General features: G+C 44.7%; 1 protein-coding gene across 1 annotated transcript; it reads left to right on the top strand.

Moving 5' to 3' along the window:
- The first annotated feature begins 10,093 nt into the window (after positions 1 to 10,093).
- LOC123427184 (polyadenylate-binding protein 2-like) lies at positions 10,094 to 15,126 on the top strand. Its single transcript, XM_045111163.1, has 9 exons — positions 10,094 to 10,620; positions 11,534 to 11,652; positions 11,753 to 12,409; positions 12,490 to 12,567; positions 12,650 to 12,739; positions 13,180 to 13,314; positions 13,818 to 13,997; positions 14,266 to 14,475; positions 14,634 to 15,126. Exons 1-9 carry the CDS (start codon positions 10,356 to 10,358, stop codon positions 14,877 to 14,879), a joined length of 1,980 nt encoding a protein of 659 aa, XP_044967098.1. The 5' UTR covers positions 10,094 to 10,355; the 3' UTR covers positions 14,880 to 15,126.
- Positions 15,127 to 15,905: the final 779 nt, after the last annotated feature.

Genomic DNA, 15,905 nt, shown 5'->3' with positions numbered 1-15,905 from the left:
CCTTCAACCTGTTCGACCTAGCAAACCACTGATTGGCTATGTTACTGCTTGCTTAACCCTGTTGATAGCGTTGCTAGTTGCAGGTGCAGTTGCTTCGATGTGAAAACATGGGTTCCTTGTTATATCACCCTATTAAATGCTATTTAATTTAATGCACCTATATACTTGGTAAAAGGTGGAAGGCTCGGCCTTTCTAGCCTGGTGTTTTGTTCCACCTTTGCCCCCTTAGTTTCAGCTACCGGTGTTATGTTCCATAATTGAGCGCTCCTAACACGATCGGGGTTGTTATGGGGACCCCCTTGATAATTCGTTTTAGATTAAAGCTGGTCTGGCAAGGCCCAACATTGGTACTATTTGCCCAACATAATAATTCTGTTAATTTGAAATGCATAGGGAGTTAGCGCTACCCGAGGAGTAATTCTACATAATACAGGGGGCCAGTGCTGTTGGTGCTGATCCAAAACTAGAGCCGTTTGCGGGGCCAACCTGGGGCAATTCGGGAGATTTCTATCAGGCCACCATATGCTGTGCTTATCCGTCGTGTCCTGAGAACGAGATACGCGGCTCCTATCGGGATCGTCGACAAGCCGGGCGGCCTTGCTGGATTAGTTTTACCTTTGACGAGATAATCTTGTGCATCGGGATTCCGGTGATGCTTTGGGTAATCTCAGAGTTGAGGTTTTCCACTAGGGAATCCGGCGAGATCGCGAGCTTCGTGATTGAGGATTTCTATGCGGCTTGTGGTAATTTGTGATGGACTAGTTGGAGCACCCCTGCAGGGTTAAATCTTTCGGAAAGTCGTGCCCGCGGTTATGTGGCAACGTGGAAACTTTGTTTAACACTGGTTCTAGATAACTTGAAGTTAACTTAAATAAAACTTGCCAACTGTGTGCGTAACCGTGATTGTCTCTTTCGTGAGTTCCTTCTCCGATCGAGGACACGGTGGGGTTATGTCTGACGTAGGTAGGTGTTCAGGATCATTCATTTGATCAACAGTAGTTCACGCCCGTTATGCGTAGATCTTCCCCCTCTTATTTCTTGTACTCGTAAGTTTAGCCACCAAATATATGCTTAGCCGCTGCTGCAACGTCACCACTTAACCATATCTCACCCATTAAGCTTTGCTAGTCTTGATACCTTTGGAAATGAGATTGTTGAGTCCCCTGTGGCTCACACATTACTACAACACCAGTTGCAGGCACATGTAAAGGTTACTTGACGCGAGCGCGTTGATTGTTCATTTGGAGTTGCTTCTTCTTCTTCTTCTTCATCGATCTAGGATGGGTTCCAGGCCGGCAGCCTGGGATAGCAAGGATGGACGTCGTTCTTATTTTTCTCGTTTGTTTTCGTCCGTAGTCGGACCCTGCTCTTACTCTTGATGATTATGTACTGTACTGCTGTGACTCTGATGTAGCATGTGGCGAGTGTAAGCCAATTCTTTATATATATCTCTTCTTTTCAGTACATGTACTTGTGACGATATCCATTCTTGCGACACGACGAGATGCGCTTCTATCCCTGAAGAGGCCTTCGTGCCAAATTGAGGATAGGGTCGCATCTTGGGCGTGACACCTTGGGGGCTACAAAGGGATATATGGGGGAATTTATTCAGTAAATACCTCATTTCTTTTCTTCATCATGTTTACTAGGCTAGCTTCAAAGTATCGGCTCACGGAAAGGCGGTTTAAATATCCCGCATGCAGCTCTTCAAAATTCAGCTTCTCGATATTGGGGAGTTCAAGTGCAGATTTTCCTTTGACCATCTTAGTAGAGACATCTTCGGCAGTATGCTTAGCTAACACATTACGGACGGGTGTCGTATGACCCGTTCCAATAATGACAACATCTTCTTCACCTGTGGCGTCTTTGGATGACTTCAGGGGACTTCGTAGGTTGAGATTTTCTTTTTGACTCGGATCCATGGTCATATCATCAGTTTTTGGCGGATTGACTTCAACATCAGGGATGTTATCCATGGCACTGCTTTCTGGAGGATCAACATAAGCGCCAGTGGGTTCATCTGGAATATCATGGACACATGCATGTGCTTCTTCGACCTCAGGCTTTTCAATATTTGGGGCTGACCCGCCAATTTTCCGTTTCTTGGCTTGAGCCCTAAAAAATGGAAGGTTAAGACATATATAATGACATGTGAATGACATATGAATTATTGAAACAAGGGTTCGTAAAGCAAATAGTAACATACCCTGTGAGACGAACAAGGGGTGGCAATTTTGAGGATGCTGAGTCACCAGATGAAGGAGGAGACACCTATTACAATAGAAAAATTTGGTGAGTTTAAGCAAGTTCACAATATACTTGATAAGGAAAGAGAAGGTACCTCAGTGCGGCGCTTGCAGCCGAATGTTTTTTCAGGTAGACCCGCCATAAGATCACCTAATGATCTACGGGTGTGGCGTTTTGGAGTATACAAAGCCTTCTTCAAAAGGAAGTTAGGATCCAAATGAGCATCTGGGTGATTCATAGGGACTTTCATACAAACGCGCTTTTGAGGTCTTTTCAAAGAAATATTTGAGTCAGAAGATATTGAAATTACCTCAGCATCTTCAGCGCCACTTTCGACGTCACCCCCCTGAGAATAAGATAAATGATTAGAACAAGTATATGATACAACCAAGGGACACTCTGGACATTTACCTCACACAATTCTTCGATATGTTGTGACTCGCCCACGACAGATGACTCGCCCGCACCTGATTTGGCCTTCTTCTTATTGGCGAGAGTCTTGACCCTTTTAACAGGTGGATTTACAAGCCTACATTTCTAGAAGGGTGCATTTTTCTACAACAAGGGAAGTTAGTTCTACAAGAGAGCAAAAGGAAAATACCAAATAAGACGAGTAAAGGATGAATTTATCTACCTCGGGAGTCGAGTTTGCGATGCAGAACGGTTTCAAACCAATTTTGGAACAAGCCTCTTTAGGTTCACCACATAATTTCTTCACAAGACTGTTGACCTCTTCAGAGTCAAGCATTACGTTGGTGAAACGCTACGCATTGTTTAAATCGCCGTCATAATGACACATCAGTCCATCACGACGGCTTAGGGGCATGATGCGCCATTCTACCCAACATCGGATTAAATCAATCTGAGTCAAACCGTTAGAATTCAAAGCTCTCAGTTGTGGCCAAACAAATTTGTGGGCGGCTCTTTCTTCCTGAGTCAGAGCCTCGGGGAGTTGGAAGTCCATTGGAAGACGACCTTCTCTGAAACCCGATAAAGGATTTTCCTGAGCCGGTGTAGTATTCCTTCAATAGAACCAGGTTTTCCCCCAGCTTTTCGGATGGCTGGGTAAGGCGGCAGCAAGGGAGCCAATTTCATGCCGCCTCTGGATGGTGACTCCGCCGAGTTCTAAGCTAGGGCCATCAGTCCATTCTGTTTGGCGGTTTAAATAGAAGAATTCCCTAAATAAGGGAACAGTGGGTTCTATTTCTAAGTATACTTCACAAAAGGCCTGAAAGTGGCATAAGTTGCCGACTGAATTGGGACCTAAATCTTGGGGTTGAAGGTTGAAAAAGCTGAGGGCATCCCGAAAGAATTTTGAACCAGGAGGAGTGAAGCCTCATTCTAAATGGTCTGCGAAAACCACTACTTCCAGTGTCACATGGCAACCGAGTAGAACTGCAGTCGCGCGCCCACACGCCTGTCAGCTGCCATGTATTTTTTAGTGTTACATGGCAATAGGGTGGAACTGCCTTCGCGCGCCCACACGCCCACACGAGGGTCGGTTGTCATGTCTTTCTAGTGTTACAGGGCAATGCAGTTGTTCAGACATGGCGACTGCAGTTGAGCAACCATGGCAACTGCAATTGTCCAGAGAAGGCAACTACATTTAAACAGGAGTTGCCATGGTTCAACAACCATGACAACCGTCACGCGGGGGGCATGCGGAACCGCGAGGTGGCAGGCCGGATGTGCGGGTCGCGAGGGCAGGAGGCTGGATTTGTGGTCGTTAGTTGTTTTACCCACATGCACGCGTGTGGGCTGTTTCGCTCACACACCACGCGGTACCTGTAGCAAGACCCCCTTAACGCCCCATACGTGTGTGCAATATCAGGACCAAAAAAACAAGAGGCGACCCACGAAGTCTCTCGGATAGAAAGTGACATGAGAGCATCTATAGCAAGACGTCCTAAAAACGGTTTAAATGTCCGCATGGACGTCCACTCATGAAAATATGTTTCATACAGACGTTTCAAACAAGCCTTAAATATGCGGACTGACCGACACCTTCATATTCAACATAAATATGGGGTGGATATGGGGCATTCGGGTGCGTTCGTCACGTCGGACCCAACTTCATCGCAGATTGCATCAAATCCATCCCCTCGACCTACTAGATCAATTTGCTCTGTCCTCTCTTCTTCGTCCCATGTGATGTGTGTATCGTAGCTCCATCGACGTGTGCGCTCCGCAGCCGTTTCGAGCGTCTGCGCCTTCAGCACCGGCACAACACTCTTGTTTCCCGTCCTCGGTGCCGGGGACGGCGGCATCGGCCTGGACGCCACCAAGGTACATCCGACAACTCCTGAGTTCTCCCTTGCACTCTATGTGTTCAACACATTGTCCGACCTAGTTATTATGTATTTTTAAGGAAAAATGATGAATTTTGATGCTTCATCGGACAAGGAGTATGGGCTGACGTAGCTTGATCAAATGATTCAAGACGAGTTCTTTGACTCATCGAATTCGAGCAAAGAAGTGGATAAGATCATGCTCATGAGCATGCAAGAGGAAATGAAACGACAAGTGAAGCATATTCTCATCTTCAAGGGCTCAATTAAAGGGAGAAGAGTGATCAATCGGGATAGGTATCCGGAGCACGACTACTGCAGAAGGACTACTTTCCTCCGAACCCAACTTTCTCGCATGATCAATGGGTTCGTCGCCGTTTTTGGATGTAGAAACCATTGCTTTTTGCGCATTGTGGAGGGAGTGGAGGCACACGATGACTACTTCAAGCTCACAAGGGATTACTATGCTCGACTTTATTTCTGTGCTAAGCCGAAGTCCACGATTGCTCTAAGGATGCTTGCATTCGGTACTACCCACATGTCGTTGGTGAGATGGTCAGGATGGGGGAGAGCGCATGCCTGAAGACTACTAGTAAGTTTGCCCGTGCCGTGGTGTGGGTATTTGAAGTAGAGTATCTGACGGAACCAAATGCGCATGACATGGATAAGTTGATGGCTATTAAAGAGGCCAAAGGGTTTCCAGGATTTCTCACATCAATTGATTGCATGCATTGGCAATGAAAAACTGCCCCAAACCTTTGCGGGGAATGTATCAATGTCACACCAAAGATGCCACCATCATACTAGAAATGGTGGCATCACATGACTTATGGATTTGACATGCTTTCTTTGGAATGTCGGATTCTCACAACGACATCAACGCACTTCAGCGATCTTCGGTGTTCAGGTGGCTTTGCAATGGGAAATCACCGTCGTGCAACTACACCGTTAATGGTCGTGAGCATAACATGGAAAACTATCTGGCCGATGGCATATACCCTCAGTGCGCGACGTTTGTAAAGACCATATCCGAACCACACGGCAATTGAAGGATGTGGAGAGGGCATTCAGAGTGGTTCAATATTGTTGGGGAATTATTCTTGGAGCTGCATTGATGTGGGAATCAGAAACTTTATGGCAGTTGATGACATGTTGTGTTATTTTTCACAATATAATTGTCGATGATGAGGGTGATGGTGTTGCCCAAACCAATGTTTTTGAAGCGCATGAATAACAAGTTCAAATCCCGAAAGATAAAGATGCAGCTAAGCTTATGAACTTTCTACGGATGCATGAGAAACTTTGACATCATCATGTGCACGTGCAACTACCTAGTGATCTTTTGGAGCATATGTGAACCTACAATAAAAACCAAATAGTTCATGATTGAGTTGTGGACTTTGAATAAAGTAGTAAACATGCCCGTGCGTTGCAATGGTACAATAGAACGTCCAGGTGTGAGAACAAATGTGACGAAATAATCCTCGGGAATTCGACTTGATGTGATTGGTTAAAAGAAAGTAAATGCAAAAGTGTCCCTCGGTAATACGTACTTCACTCACAATATTGAGAACAATTCCTTTTTTGTGAACCATGGTAACATTCATGGTGATACTCTCTGTTTCGGTAACTGTCATGCTGGTAGTCCTCATCATGGTGCATATTGTGATCCTTATCATGGTATCTTCTCTTTTATCAATGTTCATCTTCATCCTTTCAGTTAGCATCTCTATCCCTGGATGTTGGGGTTCAATGCGATCATATGCATTCTCTTGATCTAAAAGAACAACAAGTTCTTTCGTAATGTGTTGTTTATTGATAGTATTAAAACAAACCAAACACGGGAAGACCATATTGTATGTCATCTTCAGATGTATCCATCAAGCTTGCTCTTCACTTTATGGATTCAAAACCCCACCACATCAATATGCTCTGGGTAACCAAATCTATACTACTATTAAACAAGCAAACTAAAACTTTCTTAAAGCCACCCGTAGATGTACCCGACCTAATTACCACCGTTAGATTAGCCCCACGGAATAAAATCTAATGGTTACAATTAATTTAATCCCGAGCAATGTGTGCAATTAGCAATTTAGTAGGATTGAACCTACGCCACACATAGAAGAATATCCCACGCACTTCTGCATACAACGCATCGTCAATGCAAAAGGGCTTTCCAAATTGCAACTATCACGCCGACTCCATGCGTCTCGGGGTAGAACCCTAGACGCCACTCCTTCCGTCCCTTACCCCTTCCCGCCTCAACAATGGCACCATATTACAACCTCGACGGCGTTTTTTTCTTGACAACGTGTGTGCGCTCTTGTGTGGGTTGCCAGGTCGCTCACGATGTCCTGTTTTGGCGGGCATGTTGTGACAGTTTTAGCCCAATTTTCTATTAATCAACTCGACAATTCTCCTTAACCTTCTTAACGAATCGGGTCCTAAGAAGCCACGTTAAAAAAACTAGACAGACAACCCTCCATCTAAGGCACCAACCGAAGAAGAGGAGTAGAGCATGGGGCTCCCTCCTCACTGGCGCCACCGAGAGCTTCCCCGCTATGCGACAAGCCTACGGCCGAGCCATCTCCCCTGCCCATCGACCTACCACCGCCGTTGCCAAGGTTGCACTTCTACATGCAACCATATGCATGGGGCCGATGCGTCCGCAAATCACTCATCGCGCGCCTATCAGCTGCTGACCTTGCCGACCTGCCATGGACATCGACCCTGACCGACCCTACACGGAGCTGTAGATAGGCACGCACCCGAATGCGTCGTCCACCGTGCTTCCCGACGGCGAGCCCCTCGATGCCTCGCTCGCGCGCAACCCCGTCGTGTTGAGCCCCACGGCAACCTACACGAACCATAACAAAGACGAAACCAAACAAGAGGGCCGTGAAGGAACACCAAGCAAACAACAACAAGTACTTATAGGCAACCAAAGGAAAGAAAAACAAACACGAAGCCCACCACAAAAGTCTAGAAGGCAACGTGTCCATCGGTTTGCTTGGCTTTGAAGGTGAATGACATGTGAGGCAAACGTGACGACATGCATGGCACACGCGGGGGCTTGTGGAGCAGAACCAACATAGGAAATCCGGAAGGGGCAGGTGAATTGGAGCAGCGACATGCATGGTCCATGCAGAGGCGTGTGGAACAGAACAAACCCAAAAATTATGGAACAATCACCTCAATTGGACAGTGCAAAATGCGTAGTCAAACAAATATAAAAAACAAAAGTACTCTTCCGTAGGGTGCAATGCACACGCGCAGATAGACAAGGGCACATAATGTGACGCTCAAACGGTAGGGGTATTTGTTTACCTGAAAAAACATAAAAAGGAACCCTTATAGGCCTAGTTTTCCTAGTGCGTGCACGCTTGCATCAATCAGTAATGCTTGGTTTGCCATGTCATCAACATTTTATCTCATCATAGTTCTTTCTAACACAGTTCAAACGCAAGCGTTCATATACATACGCATACACTTACCCCTATAAACGCACACACGCACACCCTATCTCTATGAACATCTCCGGGAGATTGAACCGGCATATCATCTTGAGATTTACGAAGACGCATAGTCGTTGACGGAAACGACTCCTCCCACTGAAAGCATATCGTCGGAAATCCTGAAATAAATTCAGGAATAATGCAAGCATCATGACTTAAACCCTGGTGGGTTAAGAATACTACTATTCCTCTAACCATCCAACCACATGTTGGTTTGCTATCCCATCACAATTAATCCTCTATCCCTAACCATTTGCAATCCACTACCTATTTTTTCTAAAGCACACATACATGCCACACCAACACTCATGCATGTGAAATCATAAATCATAAGTTACAATTTTTTATGCACCCTACTTTCTATTTTTTTTTTCTAAGCATGCAACCATGCCACTTACACACTTACACATGCCAATTGCGAATTACATTTTTTTGCATTCGTTCAACCATGCAACAATGCCACATTGGCAAGCCATTAATGCCAGTCCTAAGTTTATTTATTTATTTAATATTAGTATTGCCATATACAATATATGTGTCGAATACTCATAGCCTACATATGCATTTTTTTTCTCGAGAAAAGGGGCCACACGACCCCCATTTGCATTACCAAAATGAAATCTAGGATAAAACACATCATCCATTACACTACGCAACACATATGCATAAACCTGACATATATCCATATCTAAAGAAACTTACATCCCTAGATATATAGCCATACCTAAAGGATGCTGAAACACTACCTACGGGAGATAAAAAACACCGAAACGTCTCTATTAACAAGTCCACAACAAAGCATCCAACATATCCCAGACATTGTCAACATAGACTTCGGATAACAGGGTTTCAAGCAGTGGTGAATCTAGAGAAAAATGAAGGGAGGGCTGGGCTGTCTGGGTCATGCAAATAAGTATTGGGCTGGGCTAGCAGTAAATTTGTAGGGCTGGAGGGGGGGGGGGGCTTGAGCCTGTTAAAGGCCCCCATTAGATTTGCCACTGGTTTCAACCATGTGTCCATTGAAAGGCATCGTTTGCCTCACGAGGAGAGTCTCGCAGATACTCCTTTATTATTTTTTTCGTAGAACCACCCACAATCTAGTACAGAGCATAAGGTGAATGTGAGACTTACGTGGTCAGAAGGAAAAGCATGTTGAAAACAAGACTTGCTCCTTATTTTCCAGCATACCTATGTAGTTCATGATTCACTAAATGTTAGAAAATGGCATTACGCTAACTATAACGGAAATAAAAAACGCTCTTAGAATTGCTTATGTATGATATAGGTTTAGTTAATTTTGTAGCACTCATTGATACTTACTATTATTAGAAAGAATTAGCGTAAATGCGTGGGGCATCGTTACTTCGGTGACCGAGATGCCATGATTGGTAAGATGTTGGAGCTGAGATTGCTTGAATTAATCGCTATATAATTCACAATTAAAACCACATATAACTTCCCTCCAATCCATGTGATTATATTTTAATTTTATAATTTTATATTGTAATCCACAATCGTTTGATGAGGGTTCCCATCCACGTTTTTTTCCCAGGGGAAGGCTTGCAATCCACGTGATGAAGCCAGCAGTCATCACGTAGGAGCACACGGACCTGGCTGACGATCCGGTCAGCCCAACCCAAATCGAGCGGTGAAGGCCGCTCGAGACCCCATCAAACGCGGCGCCATTCTCTCTCGCAGCAGCAGCACACCGGGCGGGCTCCACCCCAAAAGCCCGCGAGCCCCCGGCCCAGACCCATCCAGCCCACCCCGCACAACAACCCAGACCCTGCTGGCGCTGGCGAATCCGCCCGTACGCAGACAACTGTCCAGAACCACCCCTCTCGACCCTCACCGTAGACCCGGTCCAGGAGCGACCACCATCCCAACCCCAGCACCCGTCCCCGCTGGCGCACCAACGCCGCGCCCACGCCCACGCCCACGCCACACCCCCGCCGAACAAACCCTAACAGAGGAGAGGAGCACGCGACGCAGCGGCGCAGGTGCGCCCATATAACCACCTTCTCCCCCGCCCGGCGTCGCCCCCGGTTGAGAGAGTCGTGCCCCCGCGTGTTCTCCGCCTACGGCCCCTCCCCTCCTCGCTCCTCCTGTATCCCGCAACCAAAAAAAATACCCCCAAAAAAAACTCGCAAAACGGAAAAAGAAAAAAAGCCAATCCCCACCGCGAGGCCCCGGCGGGATCCGCTCCGCTCCTCCTCGCTATATATCGATCGAGAGGGGAGGAGATAAGGGTTTAGCGCCGATTCTCCGGGGAGGAAAAATCGAAAAAGGAGGAGGAACCGCGATGGCAGCGCAGGCGGCGGTGGCGAACGGCGGCGCGGCGGCGGTTGTGCCCGTGCCCGTGCCCGCGCACGCGGGAGGGGCCGCGCAGCAGCCGCTCCCGACCACGTCGCTCTACGTCGGCGACCTCGAGGCCAACGTCACCGACTCGCAGCTCTACGAGCTCTTCAGCCAGGCCGGCCAGGTCGTCTCGGTCCGCGTCTGCAGGGACGTCAACTCGCGCCGCTCCCTCGGCTACGCCTACGTCAACTACAGCAACCCCATGGATGGTACGGCGATCCCCTCCCCTCCCCAACCCTCTCTGCTATCCATCTCTGCGCGATTTGCGGTCACGTGACCCTCGATGTTGTTGAATTGCGGTGTGGTCGGACGGTCGGAGTTTTTTTTTTTTTTGGGGTTAAAATAGATCCAATCTCATCTAGTAAACATCTGTGGTTGAATTAGTCGGATATATGGATTTGTTTTGTTTGCAATTGAGTAGGTAATCGAAGCGATTATGCCAGGGAAAATTATCTATGTACAATTCGGCTGATGCAAATCTGTTTCTTGCAATGCAACTTGGATTTATTGTGTTTCTGTTATTGAAAAGGATGTCAGCGCTCCTTGAACCTATCATGTTGTATGTTGAATGCCTAGAATGATGCCAATCCATTACTTTTATTGATAAATGAGTCTCATTGGTGGTATATAATATACTGCAGAGTCATGGCATTCGTTTTTATAATTTAATAATTGCCATGTTGTTTGTTTGCTGTGTTTTAGGTATGTGGGCTTTAGGGTCATCTCTGTGCTGTATAGGAAAAATTGGCATGTCTCCCTAATTGATTAGGAGTTGTAGGCTATTAGCTGGCCTTCAGCTGTTACTATAAATTATTATTTGGACTAGCTGTTACATAGATAGAGTAGAAACACTCAGTGGCCTTCATTGTTAGCATGGTAAATTCCGCGTGCACATTTTGTGTATCTAGGTATGTGCATATGTTGCATGCGGTAGATAACTGGTAATTAAATATGGAATACATGTTTTTTGATTAAAAAAAAAACAATGCTTTAAGCCTCATGAAACTACATCATCTGTCAGCATTGTTGTTATTCAGTTGCTGTTTTGTTACTATGCTAGTATTATTGTAGTTAACATCTGGAGTATATTATGCTGCTTGACTAATTAGTTCTGTTCGACAGCTGCAAGAGCAATGGAAGCGCTGAACTTTGCTCCACTGAACAACAAGCCCATTCGTGTTATGTATTCGAACCGTGACCCAAGCAGCCGCAGAAGTGGATCTGCAAATATCTTTATCAAGGTATATTGTCTCATCTTTCAATTTCCATTGCCACTCTAAATTAATCACTTTTTCTCTGGACTTGTCCCTGACGTTTTAATTATGAACTTTCTTTTTCCAGAACCTTGACAAGACAATTGACAACAAGACGCTTCATGACACCTTCTCTGCATTTGGAGCAATTCTCTCATGCAAGGTTGCCATGGATGATATTGGCCAATCCAAAGGCTTTGGATTTGTCCAGTATGAGAAAGAAGAGTCTGCGCAGTCTGCAATGAAAAGCCTAAATGGTATGCTTATCAACGATAAGCCTGTCTATGTCGGACCTTTTCTCCGCAAGCAAGAGAGGGATAATTCTTCTGACAAGGCAAAATTTAACAATGTCTTTGTGAAGAATTTATCTGAGTCTACTACAAAAGAGGATCTAATCAAAGTATTCAGTGAGTATGGAACTATTACAAGTGCTGTTGTAATGATTGGCATGGATGGTAAATCAAGGTGCTTCGGCTTCGTCAATTTTGAGAGCCCAGATGATGCTGCTCGTGCTGTTGAGGAACTTAATGGGAAGAAAATCAATGACAAAGAGTGGTATGTTGGTAGAGCTCAGAAGAAATCTGAAAGGGAGATGGACTTGAAGAGAAGATTTGAGCAAAGCATGAAAGATGCAGCTGATAAATATCAAGGACAGAACTTGTACTTGAAGAATTTGGATGATGGCATTACAGATGATCAGCTACGTGAGCTATTCTCCAACTTCGGCAAAATTACGTCATGCAAGGTGCTTTCATGTTCTGCAATCATACTTCTGTTCTCTTGCTTCATGATGTATGATCATAGCTGACCAAATTTATTTAATAGATTATGCGTGATCAAAACGGTGTTAGCAAGGGTTCTGGCTTTGTTTCATTTTCCACCCGTGAGGAAGCATCTCAGGCTGTAAGTTTGTTTCCCGAATATCGCTGTATCAATTGTTCTGATTCACGAAATGGTTTGAGTTACTTGTTCTTTGGTTGCACAGCTCACTGAAATGAATGGCAAAATGATATCTGGAAAGCCATTATATGTTGCATTTGCACAGCGTAAAGAAGAAAGAAAAGCAATGTTACAGGTACTGTTCTCGAATAACCTGAGTTTCTTTCATAGTAATGTCAAATTAGTACCTATTGATAGTGACCACTGTAGATAGGAAAAATAACAGTACGCTTATGCCATGTTCATTGCTGCTTTTTATCACATGGAATAAATTGGATTTGGATGTTATGATAGAGAAGACAGGTCATTTGTATTTCTAGATAAGATGTTCACCTTAACCTTCAGTTACTTTTAAAGGTTCACATTGTTGATGCAATACATGAGGATGTGCATGAAAAATGGAACTTTCATAGTCTGCACCGTAAATTTAAATTACGCTCTTGATATTTTATCTTATTGAACTTGATTGAAATCTGCTTCTGTACTTTAGTGAAATCTATGCAAGTTAGTACTGTTGATTTATTTCTGATCATCCATTGTAAAAATTCCGATGGTAACAAATTCCATATTATTCAGGCTCAATTCTCTCAGATGCGCCCTGTACCAATGACCCCTTCTATGACTCCTCGACTCCCCATGTACCCTCCTATGCCTACTCTTGGGCAGCAACTCTTCTATGGGCAAGCTCCACCTGCTATGATGCCCCCTCAGGTACTTGTTGTAAGCCATATTAGTTTCATTTTGAACTTTGTGTTACATTCAGGTTTTCCTGATGTGAAAAAGGAAAAGCAACATTTTCCCATCTGTACAAGTTAAGGTACCAGTAGCTTGTGCTGTCTATAAGTTGAAAATGTGGGGTCAATGGAAATGTTCTTCTAGGGTAATGGTAATACCAAATTTATACGTGTGAATCAGCATCAGTGTTCAGTGTCCAATTTGTTTTTGATGTTTGTGTGTTTGGTTGGGAACATACTCTGGAGTTAAAGTAAATGTAGCTATGTGGTGTGTAAATAAATATGTGTTCACTTGTCAATACCATTGGATTAGTTCATCTGTAGTTACTGCATGCTCACAGTGTACATTTTTGTTGTCATGCCTTGTTCGTCATGGCATTTTGGTTGAAAAATTGTAGTCATTTTTGTCCATTATGTTATTATATACTGCATGCTTCCTGCCGGCATTTTAATTTTTATTAATTTTTACTATTTTTGTAGCCTGGGTACGGTTTCCAGCAACAGCTTGTTCCAGGAATGAGGCCTGGGGGTGGTGCCCATATGCCAAATTACTTTGTTCCAGTTGTCCAACCAGGTCAGCAGGGACCGCGCCCAGGTATGAGGCGCTCTGGTCCTGGGTCTGCTCAGGGACAGCAAACTCCCCAGCCATTTCAGCAACAGGTTTGCTACAATGCATTCTCGTGTCTTAAGATTTCTTGCTATCAATTATTGGAGGCTGTTAGGTTGATATTTCTCATGGCAAAAGTAAATCGGTTTTTCCCTCTTTGCTAAGATGTATAATGCGCCACTGTTTCACCTCTTTGCTAAGAACATGCGCCACTCATCTTATTGTTGAATTCCTTGTTGTGCTGGAATTATGTATGTGGCTAAGTGATTTTTGCCATAAAGACTAGTGAAAGTACAGTGACATATCACTGTTGTTTAACAGATGGTTCCAAGGGGACGTGTCTACCGCTACCCACCTGGACCTCGTCACATGGCTGAGGTTCAACAGATGCCTGGGGTTGGTGTTGGAGGTATGGTTCAGCCATATGATATGGGAAGCTTCCCTGTGCGAGATGCTGGCGTGTCACCTGCTCCTCCAATTGGAACTCTCACATCTGCCCTTGCAAATGCTACTCCAGAGCAACAAAGAACGGTATGTCTGAATGAATCATCTCCTAACTGTATCTGGTGTTTAAATCTATCCATTACTATCAATGCTAGTATGATTGTTTGGCTATACTATGCCCATGCTATGCTGTGTCCATTTGTACTGTCAGTTTTCTGATGATGCAAATAATCTCTTCCATCCAGATACTTGGGGAAAGCCTGTATCCACTTGTTGAGAAGCTGGAACACCAACAAGCTGCAAAGGTGACGGGTATGCTTCTGGAGATGGACCAGACGGAGGTGCTGCATCTGCTCGAGTCTCCAGAGGCTCTCAAGTCCAAGGTTGCCGAGGCGATGGATGTTCTCCGCAACGTGGCTCAGCAGCAGAACCCTAACGCCCCTACCAGCCAGCTTGCTGGGCTGTCTCTGAGCGACGGCATTATCTCTTAGTTTAGAAGTCAGTTTGCGGTCTCAATGATGCTATAGATTGTTTTGTCCTCCATGGTTGAACTTTGGTGAGTTGCGTTTTTGCACTGGTTGTTAGGCTCCATCTGCCTGGTCTCTCTGCCTATGATTGGCAGGCACCTGTTTTCCGTGTTTGGCTACTATTGAGAGCTTGGTTACATGCCTCTTATGCGGTTATGACTTGCCGAAAGTTTTGCTATTAATATGAGTGAAGAGTGACATTGCTGTCCGACATTACTGGCTTCATTTTTTTTACTCATATCAAAACATGCGTTACATGCCTTTTTCTCAAATAATAGTTGTGTCGTCATTAAGGCCCTATTTGGAACCATAATAGATTATGATAATCTGGATTATGAAGATAGATTATATAATTTGATTTATAAAAATAATCTAGGTGAGCATGTTTGAAGGCTAGATTATATAAACTGTAATTCATGTTTTACATTGCATAATGACCTGTCTGTCCTCTTTTTATTTTAAAAGAGGAGGTGACAGGAATGTAATTATCTCGAGCTTTACAAGGGTAATGGGTCATTAGGATAGAGTAGATTATGAGTTTTTAATAATCTGTCTATCTAGTTTTTATGATCTATATAATAATTTGTTTTATTTGAAGACAAAATAGATTATTAAAACTGAATTATATAATCTGAGTGGTTCTAAACATGACCTAAGTTTGCTCAAAAGAAAGCTAGGAGCCTCCTCTCCTACTTGGGAAGGTCATGGTACAGTCTAGCACAAGTTTCCAACAGTACCAGCTTTGCCATAAGCTAGTTCAGGTGGCGCTTGACGTTACAAGTCAGTGTTGCTGTACAGCCTGACGACGGCAAGAGGGCGACAACAGCTGAAACGCTACAAGAGGGTGACAGCATCAGAGGGAAGATGTGGCCCAGATATGGAATGAAACTATTCTGTCCTCCATTTCTCTTCTTCCCCAAGTTGATCCTTCTCCACCTCCTCTCAGCCACCGCTGGCCCTGTCATCTACTCCCCAATCCCTCTCCATGGC

Source organism: Hordeum vulgare, chromosome 2H, assembly GCF_904849725.1.
Source record: "Hordeum vulgare subsp. vulgare chromosome 2H, MorexV3_pseudomolecules_assembly, whole genome shotgun sequence".
In the NCBI taxonomy this organism is placed as follows: domain Eukaryota; kingdom Viridiplantae; phylum Streptophyta; class Magnoliopsida; order Poales; family Poaceae; genus Hordeum; species Hordeum vulgare.
Note: the sequence above shows the minus strand (reverse complement) of the source record. Positions and strands in the feature narration are given on the sequence as shown.